This window comes from Pituophis catenifer, unplaced genomic scaffold (genome assembly GCF_029215685.1).
Source record: "Pituophis catenifer annectens isolate HBS135680 unplaced genomic scaffold, rPitCat1.0.hap2 SCAF_6, whole genome shotgun sequence".
Classification (NCBI taxonomy): domain Eukaryota; kingdom Metazoa; phylum Chordata; class Lepidosauria; order Squamata; family Colubridae; genus Pituophis; species Pituophis catenifer.
In genome coordinates this window covers 40,713,947-40,732,069 of record NW_027256886.1, presented here as the reverse complement: position 1 = coordinate 40,732,069, position 18,123 = coordinate 40,713,947, and the positions used below count along the sequence as shown (strand labels likewise).

General features: G+C 39.5%; 1 protein-coding gene across 1 annotated transcript in view; it reads left to right on the top strand.

Annotated features, from left to right (window-relative positions):
- Nucleotides 1–13,933: 13,933 nt before the first annotated feature.
- The window catches only part of HS6ST1 (heparan sulfate 6-O-sulfotransferase 1), a 186,644-nt gene continuing 182,454 nt past the window's right edge, over nucleotides 13,934–18,123 (top strand). The window contains exon 1 of the mRNA XM_070945303.1: nucleotides 13,934–14,969. Within this exon, the coding sequence (XP_070801404.1) occupies nucleotides 14,452–14,969 (518 nt within the window). The 5' untranslated portion in view covers nucleotides 13,934–14,451. The remainder of the gene's footprint in view (nucleotides 14,970–18,123) is intronic.

Sequence of the window (18,123 nt, the reverse complement as noted above, 5' to 3'; positions counted from 1 at the left end):
TATGCTTTTCTAATTACTGCACCCAACCTTCCTTAGGCTGATCTGGAACATGATAAAGATTTGATTTGAACTATGTGTTATGGCTTAAATTTAGATATTGTCATGTTCATTCATTTTTATTGTTTACATATCAGGTGGCATTTTGATGCAAGACCCTAATAAAGTATACTTGATTTGATTAGAGAGAAGATTGGGGTTATATAGCCCAAGAATTCCAGAGAAAGTCCTACTCCTATATACAAGCAATTTAGTACAGCAAAACTTTCATTTTTTCCTGATTTATGAGGCTAGAAGCCTCTTTGATTAAGGACAAGCATTCCACATCTATTTACTATACTGATAATTATCATTCCTTTCAATATACAATGAACAAAGTAATTTTCAGAAAGAATTCAAACAATCTTATTACCAAAGAGCAGAAGAATGAGATTCAGGATTTACATCTTGGGACATAGATACATACATTAAATGGGGCTTCTTGGTATCTTGATTAGAAAGACATGAGAATTGGGCCATAATCATCTTCCCAAGAAAAAAAAGTACTAACTTTGTTTATGATCAGCTCACTTTCCAATCCATCATCGCTATTCTGACCTCTCCTCCTCTTTCACTGTACAGATGAGTGACTCTGATATGCCTTTGAGTTGTTGTGCTGTGATCCACAGTTTCTTCCTTCCCTGAGTTTTCCATCCACACAAGTTGTCTTTGGCCAAATGGAACAATTATATTTTCAACGTGACCCAGAATTGAGGTTGCCTTTCAATTCCAGCAGCAGCTATTAGAGAGACAACATACCCAACTGAATTCAAAGAGCTCACAAGACTTTGGACTGTCACAAACTATGTTTCTTCTATTTGGCTGTCCAAGGATCCAAACTTATTGGAACTTTTCCTATTGTGGTCCAGAGCAAGCCTATGATTTGCAACTTCCTATCCCCCTAAAAAAATCCATCCCATATTTCATCTTTCTATACTGCTCTTGGAGTGACCAGCTAGACAGTTCCTTACTCCTTTCTGTCCCACCATTCCCCCTAGCCCCTATGGGGGGGAAGGGAAAGTTTGAGATGGAACACACTTTGGCTTCTTGACATTGCTGGGGCAGACAAGAGCATTTCATCTATTGGAAAGGCTCTTTTGACACTGATTGCTCCTAGGAAGCGATGACTAATGTCATGCATCCTGTACCATCACTTCCAGGCATGATCCTTCAAATTCCCAGGTCCCCCAAACACCTGAGGTGGCTGTCCATAACATCAGACTTCTGAAAGAGGAAAATCTGAAGCACCTGAGTGATCCTGTGCTAATTCTATAGCACAGAATCAAGGAATGTTTTTGTTTGTTTATTCCTTTGTTTGCTTACCATATTTGTAACAGCCCTATTTTAAAAGGACTTATGATGGTATACACTTAAAATGACAAGCACAGTAACAATTAACAATAGATCAATATGCAACAAAATATATAGAGCCATATACATACAATGTCAAATAAATGACATTAATATTCATAAATTAATATGAATTCACATACAACACACACACATATAAATACACCTAAATAGAGCACTGATGAACATATGCCAAACCTCAAATGTCTTTTTTCAAGCTCTTTCCAAAGCTTAAGAACAAAGGCACCAACTGGATTGCCAGTGAAAAGCTGTTCCATGATGAATGTTGTCGCCCTTGCCCCCAAAAGACATTTCTCTCTTGCTTTCCCTGTATCACTCATGGAGAAGGGAACATGCAGCATCTCCCCTTGAACTGAGTTTACAATTTGGTACTGATCAAGTTCCACCCTTTTTGAAATAAGTTGTTGTACATTCCAGATATCAACCCATTCAGGCATGAGTTCTGCTTACCTTTACTACCGGTTCGTAATGGGAGCGCGCATGCGCTTCTGCACATGCGATCGTTAATTGTGATGTCTGGTTTTACTACTGGTTTTACTACCACTTTTACTACTGGTTCGCAAGAACTGGACAGAACTGGGAGCAACCCACCACTGAACCCATTCAATACCAGTTCAATACCAGCATTTTAATTGTACCCAGAAACCTAATGGAGAGCAATACAACACCCTCAACACAGGTATTATATGCAAATAGTGGTTCTGATCCAATACAGGATCTGCGGCTCCCACTTGGGAGAAGTTGCCCGGCTTAGACACCCAGGTGAACAGGGATGGTTCTCTTGGATATCTTTGTGCCCTTACTCCAAAGATATTAGTTTATGTGGCAAAGGAGTTGGGCTTGGGCTTGTAAATACAGAGTTAGTTACAAGAGACCAGAGGGGGAAACCTGACTAGTTGATGAGGGCGGTAGACTATAAAGAATGATGGTGTTAGGTCCGTGGGAAAGGAGAAACTGAAGACAATGCATTTTCTACTATTGTGGGAAAGAATGCAGAAACACTGTATTCCCTCCTGTTCTCAACTTCCCTCCTGTAAGAGGAGGAGGGAAGTTGAGAACAGGAAAAGCAGATTTGAATTGGCTAGAGAGCTGTGCAAGAAAAGGGGTAGAGTAGTTTGAATCAATATATATATTAAGAGTGGTTCTCTGTCAATCAGTGCTGTTCAGTTGTCTGACTTAGCCATTAATCTGCTTGCAATAAAGATTAGCCATGACAATTCCTTGAGAAAGCAGCCACAACTGAATTCCTGAACCAAAAGGTCTGACAATAAAGGACCTGGCTCCTTCCAGGTTAAGAACAAAACAGTGACTATAGTAGCTGAGAGAGGGGATCACCACATCAGCCTAGGGGATGGCCATGATGTTCAGGGATTGCAGAAGTACAGGATGATGAGTCTTTGCAACAGTATTAGACATGTACATAAATCCCTACACCCACACACACACACAAATGCACAATTCTAGACACAGAATTGGCACAACTGGTAGGAACATCTTCAGACTCAACATGATTGAGTCTGAAAAACCTAATCATGTTCAGACCTGTTTCATTGCTGAATAGGAGAAATCTTTCAGAAAATTCCAGAGCCATATATTAAGTTCAGAAGTTGGCAAATATTCAAAATAAAGCAATGACAAACTACTTCTATATTCCTACCAGGAAAATAGCATGCATTGGAACTGGAAATCACAAGGTTTCTAGTGGTGAGTTGTATTAATTGCCTCATTTTTATACAACAATATCCCCACTTTCCAGCTTGCAACTGAGTCTCATAGTTTATAGTCTTACACCAATTTGGTGCCATCTAGAGGTGTTGGATTATAACACAGGTCACACCCCCCCAAAAAGCAAATAAAACTGATATAGTATAAATCTTTTCCAATTGGCAATTTCTTTCTCCATGCCCCTGCTTACTGAAGTAGATTAGAGCATCCCAAAGAATTCTTTTAATTTAATTAAACATTGGTTAGGAGCTATTTGAATATTGTAAATAAGATGGTTTTGTTGTTGTTCTTGTTTCATGTTTCTTAATACTCAAGATCTGATTTCATGCTTTATAAAAGGGTGTCTTTAAATGCTCGACACAATCACATCTATAGAATGAGTGTGGAAAATCCCATAATTTTATAACATCAGCTGGTTTATAAACATATCAAAATTATTGCTGACAGTGCTGCCCTCATGCTCTGCAAGCCAGCACTACACAGACTTTGGAATTCCAAGAGTAAGACGCACAGGTTGATCTCTTGTTTCTCAGACACGAAGCTCTGCCTAATGAAAGGGAGGGAGGATTTTCTTCAGGTCAACCTACCAAGCAAAAAAAAAACCTGGAAGTAGATTTCCCTTCTGCAACTTCTTTCATGCAGACTTTCTATTTAATTCCTAAATTAAAGCAATTGATGGTCAGTCAAATGCTAAAATATTTTACATTGCTTAGTTGTTGAAAGAAAAATTACAACAATACATCTAAAAAGTTTCGTAACAGGCCATTACAATGGCCAAATACTAAAACTGCAATTCAGCGCGCGCACGTGCACACACACACACACACACACACACACAAACTGCAAACATAAAATCTCTGAGGATCTTGGTAACTTAATGCCTGCCTTTGCAAGACAGTGAATTAACCTGAAGAGCCTTGGTGGCGCAGCAGACTAAAGCACTGTTAAGTAACACCAGCTGCTTGCAATTACTGCAAGTTCAAATTTCACCAGGCTCAAGGTTGAGTCAGCCTTCCATCCTTTCGAGGTAGGTAAAATGAGGACCCGGTTTGTGGGGGCAATAAGCTGACTTTGTATAAAAAAAGAACACTGCTTAGAGGGGGGCCGAAAGCCCTACTAAGCAGGTATATACAAAAGTATGAAGGCTATTGCTTAACGCATTGTAAGCCACCCTGAGTGTCTGGAGAAGGGCGGCATATAAATCGAACCAATAAATAAATAAATAAATAAATAAATAAATAAATAAATAAATAAATAAATAAATAAATAAATTTGAAGCCATTTGTTATTAGTAACATAATTAATTCTGTGTTTGTTCAGAAATATATGCAACTGATATTTTTTACACATAAGAAACTTATATATTAATCTAATACATTACTTATGCAGTCGCTCTCTACTCTGTAACTGTTTTCTATTGTTCCTTTTAATTTCTTGTTTTTAATCTATCTCTATTAAAATAATCTCAGTTGAGAACTTCTACATATTTAATGAAGTTTGCCATACTCTTTATGAAAGAGAGACTATAGTATGCCAAGATAAACCACTATTTCCCCTAAGAGCTGTTCTGGTTGTTGCTCAAGAGCTGGACATTGTGTATATACACATTACAGTACTACATATCCATTTACAGTACTCTCTGTTCCTTTTATCCTCTCTCATTCATTTCCTTCACTTTCAGCACTATTAGCAGAAAGAAAAGAATTGCTGGGAAACACTCGGCAACTACACCGTTCTAAGGCCACCAAGTGCTGTGCAAAGTGGTTATTAATTTATGGGAAGAATGGGAAGAAAAGGCTACAGATTGGACCACCATGGGTATGAAGAGGCACTTGCACTTTTACACGGGCAGCAGGCAATCAACTGTTTTGTGTTATTTCTAGTTGTCTGCAGTAAAGACCCTGCTGAACAGCGTCTGTGAGACTTCTGTTGAGTCCTAACCTAGAAACTCAGCTCTGCATTTATTGTTGGGTCCTGGTCAGGATCACTGGTTCCTGCTAAAATTACCTGCAAGAAAACAATGACCTGTGGGGGCAATGCTGTGGCTTTCCCTTTTCTCCAATTCAGAACATTTTAAGCGTTGGCCTCTCTTTTTTTATATATTGTCACACTTGTTTTAGGGACCATTATGCTCCAAGGAACGTTTTCCTTTAACTTTTTTTGCTTTTGCTTCTGCTTTTAAGGTTTTTGCTTTTGCTTATGATCCCATTCATAATATCCATGTACTTTTTGGGCCTTGGAAAAGCATGCTGGGCAACCAAACATTGTTAGTAATAGCCCCCCCAAAAAATGATACCTCTTTTTTATTTCATTTATATTTTATTACAATTAAATGGAACTAATCACTGGAAGTTGAAGACTGGAGGCGGACTTCCCTGAACTATGTTCTCTAACGTGAAGATGTTCCACTAACTGATTCCAAGTTCCAAGAAAATATTTTGGTATGCAAAAAAGTATCTTATCTTATCATGAATGAAAAGGAAGTGTTGGCACATCGTGCCTCAGACTTCAATATTGAAGCAACCAAATGAAAAAGAACCATCGTCAAAAGTCTTTTTCAATAAAGTTCACAGAGAATATGAGTTTTAGGTGAAAAAGCATGAAAACTCCTACCTTTTCCTTCAGCATATCTTAAAATAGTGGAACCAATACCAAATATAAAAATAGGCTCAATTTAACCAATTTTATACTTCAGAGATGGATTAAATATGCCAACAAGTGCAAACTCATATATCTTATTAAGATTTATAATACGTGTGCAATGTAAATGGATTGTCCTTACCACAGCCAAAAGGCTGATATTGCACCATTGGAATGTATGGCCCAATTTATTCTGTGGGTTCATTTGCCACTTGAGAGCAAGATGCCTATAGATGTAGACCAGGGGTGAAATGCTCCCAGTTTGGACCGGATCGCCTGATCCGATAGTGATGGAGGCGGGTGGTTCGGAGAACAGGTAGAAAAATCCCTGCCCTCCCCGCCCCCCATGCCCAGCTGAGCCACACATTCATCAGAGGCTTTTTTTTAACTTTTAAAAGCATTTTTTCTACAACCTCTTCGGCCAAAAAAATGCTTTTAAAAGTAAAAAAAAAACCTCTGATGATCTTGCAGCTCAGCTGGGATCGTCAAAGGCTTTTAAAAGAAAAAAATCCTTTTTTTCTTTTAAATGCCTCTGACAATCCAAGCTGAGTTGCCTGATCGGCAGAAGCTTTTTAAAAAACTCAGCTTGGATCTTCAGAGGCATTTAAAAGAAAAAACCCTTTTTTAAAAAAAGCTTCTGACGATCAGGCAACTTAGCTGGGATCATGAGAGCCTTTTGAAAGCATTTTTTTACAACCTCTTCGCCGAAGAGGTTGTAGGAAAAATGGTTTTAAAAGTAAAAAAAAAAAAATGGCCACGCCTACCCAGTCACATTACCCCCCCCCACCAAGCCACGCCCACAGAACCGGTAGTAACTAATTTTAGATTTCACCACTGATGTAGACTTTATATGAACAAAAACATGGGACTCACTAATACAAAATACAGTAGATTAAAATGTGCTGTATAAATGAATTAGAAATATAAATGTGCTTGGATAATGATTGCATTAAATAACTATATATAGACATGTAATTTACAGCTAAATAGACATGTATTTACAGCTAAAATGATACATTGTACCTTTTTATTTTTGTTGCAATTTTTCCACTCTTAAAAGCACACCTTCGTGTTTTTTAATTTTCTTTGACAATGCATACGTTTTTATCTTTGTGTTTTTTCCATTTCTGTCATTTCTTTAAAAGCAATAAAACACTAAATAAAAATATAATACAGTAAGTGTATAAAATGTAAGGACAAAGAAAGAATACTACATGTTTTCAATGTTTCTTTTATAAAATGAACTGTCACACCATGTACCATATTTATATATAGTTTGGTGCCACAGTTTTGAAAAATGTAACAAATCCTGCTCTGAGAACTATATTTGCAACTTTCAGGACTCTCCTATGTACAGCTTTGTTCTAGAAGGATAAATATACTGTGAGGCTTCTCAGAGCCTTTTTCCTCATATCCATAGAGCCTATCCTGTTCCAAGCCTAACTAAAATAACATCTCCAGAAGATTTATTGCCTTTTCTATGCACTGGCCATAACTTTTCTTTCGTGATTATTGTCAACAGAATGCCATGTATTTTGACAACAACTTTCCAAATCAAACCAAAAGCTCTGAGCATTTAACATACTGATATCTTCTATAGCTTCAGATGAATCAAAACAATGTGTAGAGTGAATCAGAAGGTAAACAGTATCTGTCAACAAATTTAGTAATAATAATCATGCAGATGATTGGTTAGGAATTTGAGAGACTAAGAAGTAGATTCAAATATAATTCATTTTTTCCAGCCACCAACTTAAATCCTCCAGCTATGGGTTTCATCCAGATTAAGTTTAAATTCACATGTGGCTCAGCTTCTTGCTAATAACTACAAAGCTTTCATCTTGAATGATTTGCAGCACTTATATGTTTCTAGTAATTTATCCTTACTTTATTAGGTAGCTTAAAGGAATGGCTCCCAAGATGAACTGTGTGAAGCTTCATGCCCCACAGTCCAAGTTCAACACAATTACCATGTTCAGCTGTTCATCTCCTATGTTCCAGACACACAATATCTTCCACTTTATCCTTATAATACCAATACTACCATTACCTAGGTCCAAATGTGCTTGTTGTCTGCTGTAATGGAAGAAATAGTAGCCGAACATCTTCCTATAATGGAAGAAATAGTAGTCTAACATTTTATACCTTACTACATTGAGAAGAGGTGACTGGCTGATACATAAATAATACCAGGTACATCTCAAACCAGTTAATGGAAACAAAACAAACAAAGAAGACAAAGCAGCATATGTAGTATAGCATATCTTATAACAGTGATGGTTAACCTTTTTGGTGCCAAGTGCCCAAAGCCCCTGGAAAGCCTCCTGCACCAACCTGGAAGCCAAAATGGGGTGTAACTCCCCCCCATGCCCTGTTGTGGGCCTGGAAAGCTCCTACACCAACCTGCACTCCCCATGCATGTGCCCTGCCCCCCCCCACATGCACGCACATAGCCCCCGCAGGTGCCCTTTCCCCCGTGTATGTGCAACAGAGATCCAAAAATCAGCTGGCCGGCGGGAGGCATACGTGCATGTGCAGTGGAGCTAGGCTGGGGTGATGGCTGGCGTGCCTGCAGAGAGGGCTCTGCTTGCCACCTGTGGCACACACATGGCACACACATTATAAAGATAGAATTAGACCGAGAGTTGGACCAGAAGAATACAGGTAGATAGCCAGACAGCAACCATTCTTAGCCCTTGAAGCAGCCATTGCATTTAGTTTCATGAATGGGCCTGACTTTTGGGATTGGTGAGAGCTCATGAGGCTATTATGAATGGCTGCTATGCTATTTGTCCAAAAGATCCTTTGAGATACTCAATGGACTGGTACCTCTTTGGGTCATATCAAATTCTCATAAAAATGAAGTAGAAGAATGTAGGAATGCTGAAGGACCAAGAAGAAATTCTTCTCCTATTTATTTATTTATTTATTTATTTATTTATTTATTTATTTATTTATTTATTTATTCCCCACCACAACCAATTATCTGTCAAAAAAAAAAAACATCCATCTCATCTAAATATTAGCCATCTATCCTAATCTTTGCCTATTTCTGCAGTTTACAGGAATCTTATAACAATGCTCAAGTCTTCCATCATTATTATTTCTTTGAACTTTAGGACAACATTAAATACCTCATTAAAGAACAAACTCTGTTTCAAATGAGGGTTAAAACTATGAAAAGTGTATCTTTTCATTGTCCTAGACCTTAGATTGCCCTCAATATAATGATCAGATCCTAACATTTAATATAATCCTGTTTAATAGAAAATTAGTATCAAAGCATTGTTCAGACTCAAGTAATCTTGCTGAAATAATATGCAGTTATCCAGTTTTAACACTGGAACATATCAAGGATAATATTCTTGTAATGAATTCAAAGAAGATTCTGATTTTTGATATTTATTACAAGGCAAATATTAATATCAATGTTAGTAGATGAAATGCCTTAGGATAGAATAACATGTAATACAGATTGAAAACCTAGATCAAGAATCTGGTCTAGGAAATCTGAAGAGACCAAAAATATCAGCAAAAACTACTGATATCAAATGATCCCTGACTACTGTTGGAAAACACTTTGGAGTTCCATTTAACTTTTGAAGAGGACAAGCTAAACTTCTGTTTAAGTAGATAGACTGGGCCCATTTAGATGGAACATTTGAAGAATTGTCTTTATGTGCATGCAATCCTTATACTGAATACTAAAGACCTTGATAGTGTATATCTATTATAAGATCCAGGAAAAAAATGAAAGTAGATGTCCCTAATATGACAAATGTGGGAATTCTCCCAGAGATGTTCCTAGCATTCTGTATTGTCCAGGTGGGCCTTCTCTCTTTTTTTTTTTCCAATGCAACCTTATTCTACATTTGATGTCATTGGATTACTGATGCAATTTTGTTCATTCACTTTCGGAATATGGTATCTTTACTGTATCACTGATCTAATACTAGATGTCACAGATCCTTCTTCAGTGGACTGCAGTAGAATTCAATTGTGCTAGTTGTGAGGAAACAAACATCATTATGTAGAATCAAGTATTTGAGATGGGCAGCGATATATGCATTTTCCCTTGCACTGCAAAAATCCTTAATGCAGTAATACAAGACTTACAACAAATTGTATTGATACATTTTTATTCCACATAACCAACCAGTTCTTGTTGGTTCCTTCATCCTTTTGATTAGTCATCAATATATTGCAAATAACCCACTTTCATATTGGTTCCATGGTTCTTATTTGTTGTTAACTCATTCTATAGTAAATACCCTTTCTTACAATTAACACTCAGTGGGTTATTCTACCAGTTATGTACTTTTACAACCAAAGGCAAAACATCAATACCACAAGCTCCTTTGTGGCTCTTTATAGTCTCACATTTATTTCAACCGCTTACATAAAATAGTGCATAAATGCCAGCACTTCCCAAATCAAGACATTAACTTCCAAACTTAAATAAAGCTTCATTTCTCCACTGTTTCTTCTTTCATTACGAAGATAGAATTGCTCTCAAATATGGTACACAAAATGGGGATAAAACCCACTGTGTTAGTTTAAGAAAATGACATTAAATGTGACATTCTTTGTGTGATTCTTTGGATACTGTGGAAGATTTATGTTTGCTGATTTGAGAAGAGATGAGCTGCATAATTCACCATGCCTCTACAGAAGCACCTTTCCTGGGCCAAGAGTGTCACTTGGCCTTTGAAGAAATATGTGGAATTACAACAAATCAATGTCAGTTTCATTAAATTAACTTATTAATTAACATATTAAATTAAATTAATATGATTCTATCTCATTTTACTAGCATTGTGTTTTCCCATCATATTAAACACTACAATCTAGCAACAATTTACAGAGGTTTGGGGAAGTGTACCCAAGGCTTGGAGTGGGAAGGGAGATACATGTAGTCCTGGAGTCTCAGGTCATACAATCCTGCTTTATATTTAATGATTAGGAAAGCTGAATAGGAAATCTACCAGTTGCCTCTGTACTAATAGAAAGAATTTATTTTTGACATCTTTATTGTATTTTCCTTCAAGCCATTATCTAAGCAGAAAGCAATTTTTAGCAAGGGGAGGAAAGAAAGAGGGAGACCAAGCTTTGGTAGATAGATAAGTAGGTAATTTTTTATTACAGTTTTTGACTGACATGTAAACTGACTCTCTTTTCTGCCTGATTGTTACATTGAACTTTTATCTCTATTTTTGTCAATGAGACTGTAATATAAGCCACTGTGGCAAGTTCATACATGAGGGTGAGGAGTGGAGGCATGGCATTTTTCCCGTCCTCTGCCTATACTTGATATGCACTCGCCAGAATGTGTTGAAATCAAGTATTTTTATATCATAGAATGCTACAGATGATGCCATCTATAAAACCATGATAGGAAAATAACATTAAAGACATTTGGCTGTCTCCAATGTTGGTAATAGGCATAAAAAATGGTTTGGCCTCCATGGATCTTTTCATCTTAGAATGTTACTAAACCTGCTGTCTGAGAATTCCCAGCATTCCTAGCCAAGATCAGGAGCCTTGGTGGCACAGTGGACTAAAGTGCTGTTAAGTAGCACTTAGCTGCCAGCTGCCTGCAATTACTGCAAGTTCAAATTTCACCAGGCTCAAGGTTGAGTCAGCCTATCATCCTTCCGAGGTAGGTAAAATGAGGACCCGGATTGTGGGGGCAATAAACTGACTTTGTATAAAAAAGAACACCGCTTGGGGGCCCCCTGAAAGCCCTGCTAAGCAGGTATATACAAAAAGTATGAAGGCTATTGCTTAACGCATTGTAAACTGCCCTGAGTCTCCGGAGAAGGGCGGCATATAAATCGAACTAATAAATAAATAAGATGGCCTTCTCTGGGAAGGATGACAAATGCCATTCATTCTGTATGACAGTTTGGAGGGCTTTCCAGGGGTATTACAGGATGCAAACTATTGGGAAATCTCATCCATTTTCCCAGGACTGCACACTAATTCCAAACTTAGCAGCAACCCTCTTGTAGAGGGAACCTTGTAAAAAAAAAACAAAAAAAAAACAGGGAAGTTGTTGAAATCCCCAAACAGGCCTTTCTTCTCCAGCCTTTAACAACAATAATACAAAAGGCTATTTTTATACAAAGTAGTCTACAAACCCAATGATGTGTAGCATATTAAGAGAAATACATTCCAATCAACAGTTCCTGGTGAAAAATATGGCAATTTCATTATTTATATTCTGAGGTACATTCTTTAGATCAGGGGCTTCATGCTTCTTGGGAGGATGGGGGTAGAATAACTACATTTAGAGTTGTACTTTCTTACATTTTCCACCATAGTATATGTTTTGAGTTTATGTCTCCCTCTCTTTCTTTCTCTCTCTCGCTAACATATTCATAATTTCTATCACATTAAACTTTCAAAAATATTGCACCAATATAATTTCCCTTTGATGATGTTGGACGATTAGATTTGCCTGCCAGCAATTTTAGTTTTCTTCATACTTTATTTTACTATGAGATTCTAGTTCTTCCACATTTTTTAATATTTATTTATTTATTAAAGTTATATGGCTGCTATCTTGCAAAACATAGCTCTGGGTGCATTCCCTATTTATTTTTCATTCTCATAATCCTGCTTTTGTGACATCAGAAGAGCAACTCATTGTGACATCACAATGAAGAGATTACTGTGATTGATGGGATGAGGCAGAGACTTGGGAGACAAAGGGAGAGGAAAATAGTTCCTCATAACATTCTTTTTCTGCTTTTACTTTCCTTAAAGACATTCCTAAAGCAATGAAAATATTCCTTCTTTAACTAAACTGAAGGCAATATTACAAGATTTCTTTTAGTGCTAAATGCCAAAAGTAGCCCTACTATTAGTTGGAATGAGGAAGTTGTCTAAGGTGATAATGGCTGAAAAGGCAGCAAGCCACTGAAGAAGATAGATGGATACCCCAGTAGCTTTATTTATGCCCTCTAAGGAAAAGTCTGCTGCTCTAAAAGAAAATCCTGAATAGTTCTCAGGGTACTTTGCAGCTTTTGCACACGGTTTGAAAAAGGTTTCCCTTTTCATCTCATACAAAATAATTTTGGACTAACCATTCTAGTTTGAATCTTCAAACAATTCAAACTGTATCTCTATTACAAAGTAAACTCAATTAATGTGATAGGATTCTGTCCAAAGGGTAACCAAGGTCTAAATTTTCTCATTTGATCACTCATTTTGATGAGATCTGCAAAAGACCATTTGTTAAGTATGTGAAAGATCTCTGGATCGAATCACGCCATTCGTAAGCACAGAAATAAAAATGCTGATTATAATTTAGAGGAAAGTGTCTTTGTGGATCATTCCCAAACGGCCTTCAAGAGAAACCTTTTCAGAATCCTTAACAGTATTAAAACATCCTTGGTTAGTTGGCTTGTTCAAGATAATATTCTTACTTTTAAAGTAAAACTGAGTATCTAAATGTTGCATTTTTTTATTTTATTTTTAGGAACTAAAAGTTTTGTATTGCGTTATTGTAGCATCGGATTGTCAACCAATTCCCGGGTTTGTAATAAAGAATGGTATATAAATTTTCGGATAAAGATGACTGTGGTAATTGACTTTCAGGTCAGTTTTGATTCATCGCTCAGTTTAATGCCAGGGAAAAGTAGCACCTGTTGAAGAATTGTTCGAAAGCTCTTGAGGAGCACAACCCGAGAAGATAATACTGTAGAACCTGGATCCCGGGGTGGGTCTTCCTTTAATTAGAAAAGCGAGCAAAATAGATTTCGCGACTGAAGAACAGGCGGTCCTTCCTTTCTCTTGGATCGGGAGCGGAGGGGGCGAAGAGAGATCTGACCGCCAGTTCTGAAATCAATGGCTATCACTGCTCTTGAACGTGAAGATCGGTAACTGCGCTTCCCCATTGGTAGGCTTTGGTTATGTAAAAGAGGAAGTGGAGAAGTCCCCCAAAACATCGCAGCCACAGCAGCAGCCGCAGCAGCAGCAGGCAGCAGCGCGCGCACACTCAAAATTTCTACGGGCGGGCGCTTGCAACTTCGGAGCCTCCAGAACTGCTGTCTTTGCGGCGTGCCTGTGTTTGCTGCCGCCGCCGCCGCCGCCGCCGCCGCGATTGCTCTCCCTTCTCCAGTGCGCGCTTGGAGCAGCTAGAGAAGTGAGTGGAGGCGGCGCTGTGCATGCTGGGCTCAGATCATGGTGGGGCTTGGCAATAGGAAGCCAGGCAGGAAGGACTCGAACTAGCGTGCGGCGGCGGCGGCGGCGGCGGCCAGCGAGCGAGCGAGCCAGCGCTAAGACGGAGGGTTTGCGGATCGTGAGAGCCGATCGCCTGGCTAGATCGGAGCTGGAGTGAAAGGGGAAGCAAAGTCCCGTAGGCAGAGGCGGGACGGAGCTGCGAGGGAGGCGGAACCGGGGGAGGGGGGTCATTTGGAACCGCGCTGTACGGCCCCCCCCCTCCCCGGTCTTCGCCTCCCCGATCTGACTGAAGGAGGAGAAGAAGAAGAAGAAGGAAAAAAGAAAGAGAGGGGCAGGGAATCCCCGCTTCTTGCAATGGGAGGCGCCGGTTTGGTCGTCCGTACTGGTGCGTGAAGCAAAGCCGAGACAAGAGGAGCGTATTTCGGCGCCGCCAACACCTCCAGGAACAGCCGCCGCCGCCGCCGCCTCCCCATTGCCGGGAGATGGTGGCATATGAAGCGCGCTGGAAGGACCATGGTTGAAAGGAACAGCAAGTTCCTGCTGATCGTGGCGGGGTCGGTGTGTTTCATGCTCATCCTGTACCAATATGTGGGGCCGGGGCTGAGTCTGGGCTCGCCGAGCGGCCGCTCGTACCAGGATGAGCTGGACCTCTTCCCCACTCCGGACCCGCACTACGTCAAGAAGTACTACTTCCCCGTGCGGGAGTTGGAGCGCCAGCTGGCCTTCGACATGAAGGGGGACGACGTGATCGTCTTCCTGCACATCCAGAAGACTGGCGGCACCACCTTCGGCCGCCACCTGGTGCAAAACGTGCGCCTCGAGGTCCCCTGCGACTGCCGGCCCGGGCAGAAGAAATGCACCTGCTACCGGCCCAACCGCCGGGAGACCTGGCTCTTCTCGCGCTTCTCCACGGGCTGGAGCTGCGGGCTGCACGCCGACTGGACCGAGCTCACCAACTGCGTGCCCGGCGTTTTGGACAAGCGAGAGAGCGCCGCGGTCAAACCTCCCAGGTGAGACGGGAGCGGGAGGCTCCTTCGCGCAGTGATCTCTCTCTCTCTCTCTTTTTTTTTTTTCTTCTCCACCTTTCTCTTCCCATGTCTTATTTATAGTTTCTCCTCGCCGTCGGACCTCTATGTTTCCTCACTGCAACCTTGTTAGGTAGGCTGGAGGGAGCAGTAAAGCCCAAGGTCAGCCAGTGAGCTTCAGGCTTCTTTCTCTAAGCTTAGGTGTTGTGTATGTATACCTGGAGTTCTCTTTGCTAACCTGACGCTCTGACCACTACCTGTACTTCACAAGCCAGGCAATGCCAGGAGCTTATTGTTGAATCTCTCCAAGCTTGGCAGTTTCCATAGCTGACTGATGCCAACTACTTTGCTCAGCAGGCTGATGGCTGAGGAAAAGATACAGTTCTCCATGGCCCAGCTGGCTCCTGACTCTTCAGCCAAAGCCTTAACCTTGCAATTTGATTCACATTTACTGCACTGTTGTGACTCACTCTCACTGCTGGCTGCTTTTGTCATCAAACTCAGAATAAATGGTTGAACTGTTTTGCTACTTATCTAGCTCCCCATTCCATTCCATTCATTCGTTCGTTCATTCATTCACTCACTCACTCTCTCTCTCCCTCCCTCCTTCTCTCCTCTGTCCTCTGTTCTCAGCATGCAACATAGTCCTGAGACTTGGTGTTCAATGCAGTTGGTGCCTGTTTCCTCTGTTCTTGCCCATTTGTGTGTGTGTGTATAACACAAATTAGGCAGGCCCTTCATTCCTCTTCATGTGTTTGTGGAAGAAAAGAAAGAGAGGGAGGGAGGGAGAGAGAGAGAGAGGGAGGGAGAGGGAGAGAGAGAGAGGTTGCACCTATGGAATTTTCTGTGTCTCATGCAGCTGCTAAGCCTTTGAAAGGAATGAAGGCAGAAAGAATTGTATCAATCCCATATATGTGGCCTGCCTGTCTCTATATTGTGCTCATTGACCCCATAGTCGTCTTTCTTTTCCACTGCCTTCTGCTGGAACTCTCCTTTCCTGCTTTATACACTCTGGAACTGGCTTTCCTCATATACTTTGTAGGATTTCCCTGAGATTTTAATTCATTTTCATTCAGAGCTTTAGTGTGTACCTCGTCAATCTTACTGTAGCAGCGGAGAGGGCTCCTGAGAATGTGTGGAATGTATGTCCATTGCAGTCAGTCTCCATTCACCCAGAATAAGGGGCAGAAGTTCAGGGTCCCATTTAAGAGCTTTCAGAGAAATGGATGTCTGGAGGTTTTTTTACTTTAGATGTCTACCTCATTTCACACATTTTAACAAATTCCCTTCATTTGATTTGGGGTTTCAGGCATATGTAAATGAATCTTATTTTTCTAAACCTGGGTCTTTGTCAACAATAAATCTTTCCATTGTTAACCATTGGCAGTGTTAACACTTCTCATTCTCAGAGCTATCTTTATTTTTCTGCATTATAGTGCATATGGAAGAAACACTAAGAATGGTCTCTTGCCAGATTCCTTTATATCTTTTATAGACTTTTGTTTTACTTTTTTTTTTTGTAATATTGGCTGCTGTCTTTGTACATGTTTACTGATTGTAATAGCCCTTTTCTATTATTATCCACTCCTGTCAAGTTAATGAATGCCATGCCTAATTTAGAATTCTTGTTTGTACATAGTTATTTTATATCTGTGCTTTTTAGCCAAGTAACTTTTCTCTTAGGTTATCCTGTTGATTGTTTGTGCGTTTACTCTACATGCCTGCTGGATTTTCCCCATGTCTCTATCCCCCACCCCATTTTCCTTTTAGATGGCATTAATCTTCTTAAGCATCCTTTATTCCTAGAGACATATATCTTTTTCTCGTGCCCACATTAATTCCTAAAACACTTTTCATCTTCTCATTATGGTTTTCTTTTACCATGTTTGCCAAGGTTTTTGAGTATAGATTTTAAAAATCTAGCTAAAGTCAATCTTTTGAAAGCATTCCACCCTGATGTATTCTAGTCATCCACAATTCATGCACAAATTGCTTCCATCTACGGTCACCTAACTTAAAGGATGTATGTATGTAAGTATGTATGTACCTATGTATGTATGTATGTATGTATGTATGTAGTATCTTTTGGCCTGCCTTGTGAGGTAGTTCAATTTTTCTCTTCCATGCTGGGTTTTATTCTTTAAATCATCTGAAGTGTTTTTATTTCCTTATTTTCCTTCCTATCTTAGAGTCATGTTTAAAGATTGATTGTTTTCTTGCCATTCTACCGTAAGTCATTAATTCCTGCTACTTTTTAGAGCCTTGATCTCAAACACAGCTCCTCTAGTGCCATATGGTTTTCTGTTCATGTCTGTTGTCCATATATATTGGTCATATCCTCTGTAATCCTTCCAGTGAGTAGGTAGTCTTGGGAGGCCAGAACAAAGCATATTTGTCTTATCTCTGCTGCACAGCTCATTTATTACCCACCCCCTTTCCCCATTTGTTAGACTTGTTCAGCATGGGATGCTGCGTGGAGTTATTAATTATATGTATTGATTCTTCTGTTGTTGCTATCTTTTCAATGCACCTTGGTCAAATTTTGATTAATTGTTCTAATTGCCCTATAATCTACTTTTATGTAAACTGACTCAGGAATATCATATCAAGAAACTTATCCAAAAGGGTTCCCTTTCTGCAAAGACAAATATATGTGAATACTGGCATACAATGGTCCTCTCCCCTCCCTCCTCTCTATACATTGCTACTTGATGATTGTAAATGAATAATTGTTTCATGTTCTTGGAACTTTTACGTTAACCTTCTCCCCCCCTCTCAAAAAATTCCTAAACAAACAACTTTAGTTTGCAAATCATCAGTAGAGAAAATAGATTTATGGGCAGATATAGTTGCATGCTTTCCTTATTTAAATTTATACTTAAATCCTGTTCTTACATGGCTTTCCTTTCTTGGAACAATGCAATGCTTGGATAGCAAAAAGCCAAGTTGCAGGTTTTGCTGTGGGTTTGGTGATCATAGTGCCCACAAATTGTTTGCTTTGCCTGTGTAGACTTAAGGACTTTGGAGCTATGTTGTATCTACAATGAAGTTTACAATATAATTGGTTAAATATCTTGTTTTTATAACGACTTTCCATTTTTCTTTTCTTTGGGATCCAATGCTATTTCCTAAAATAATT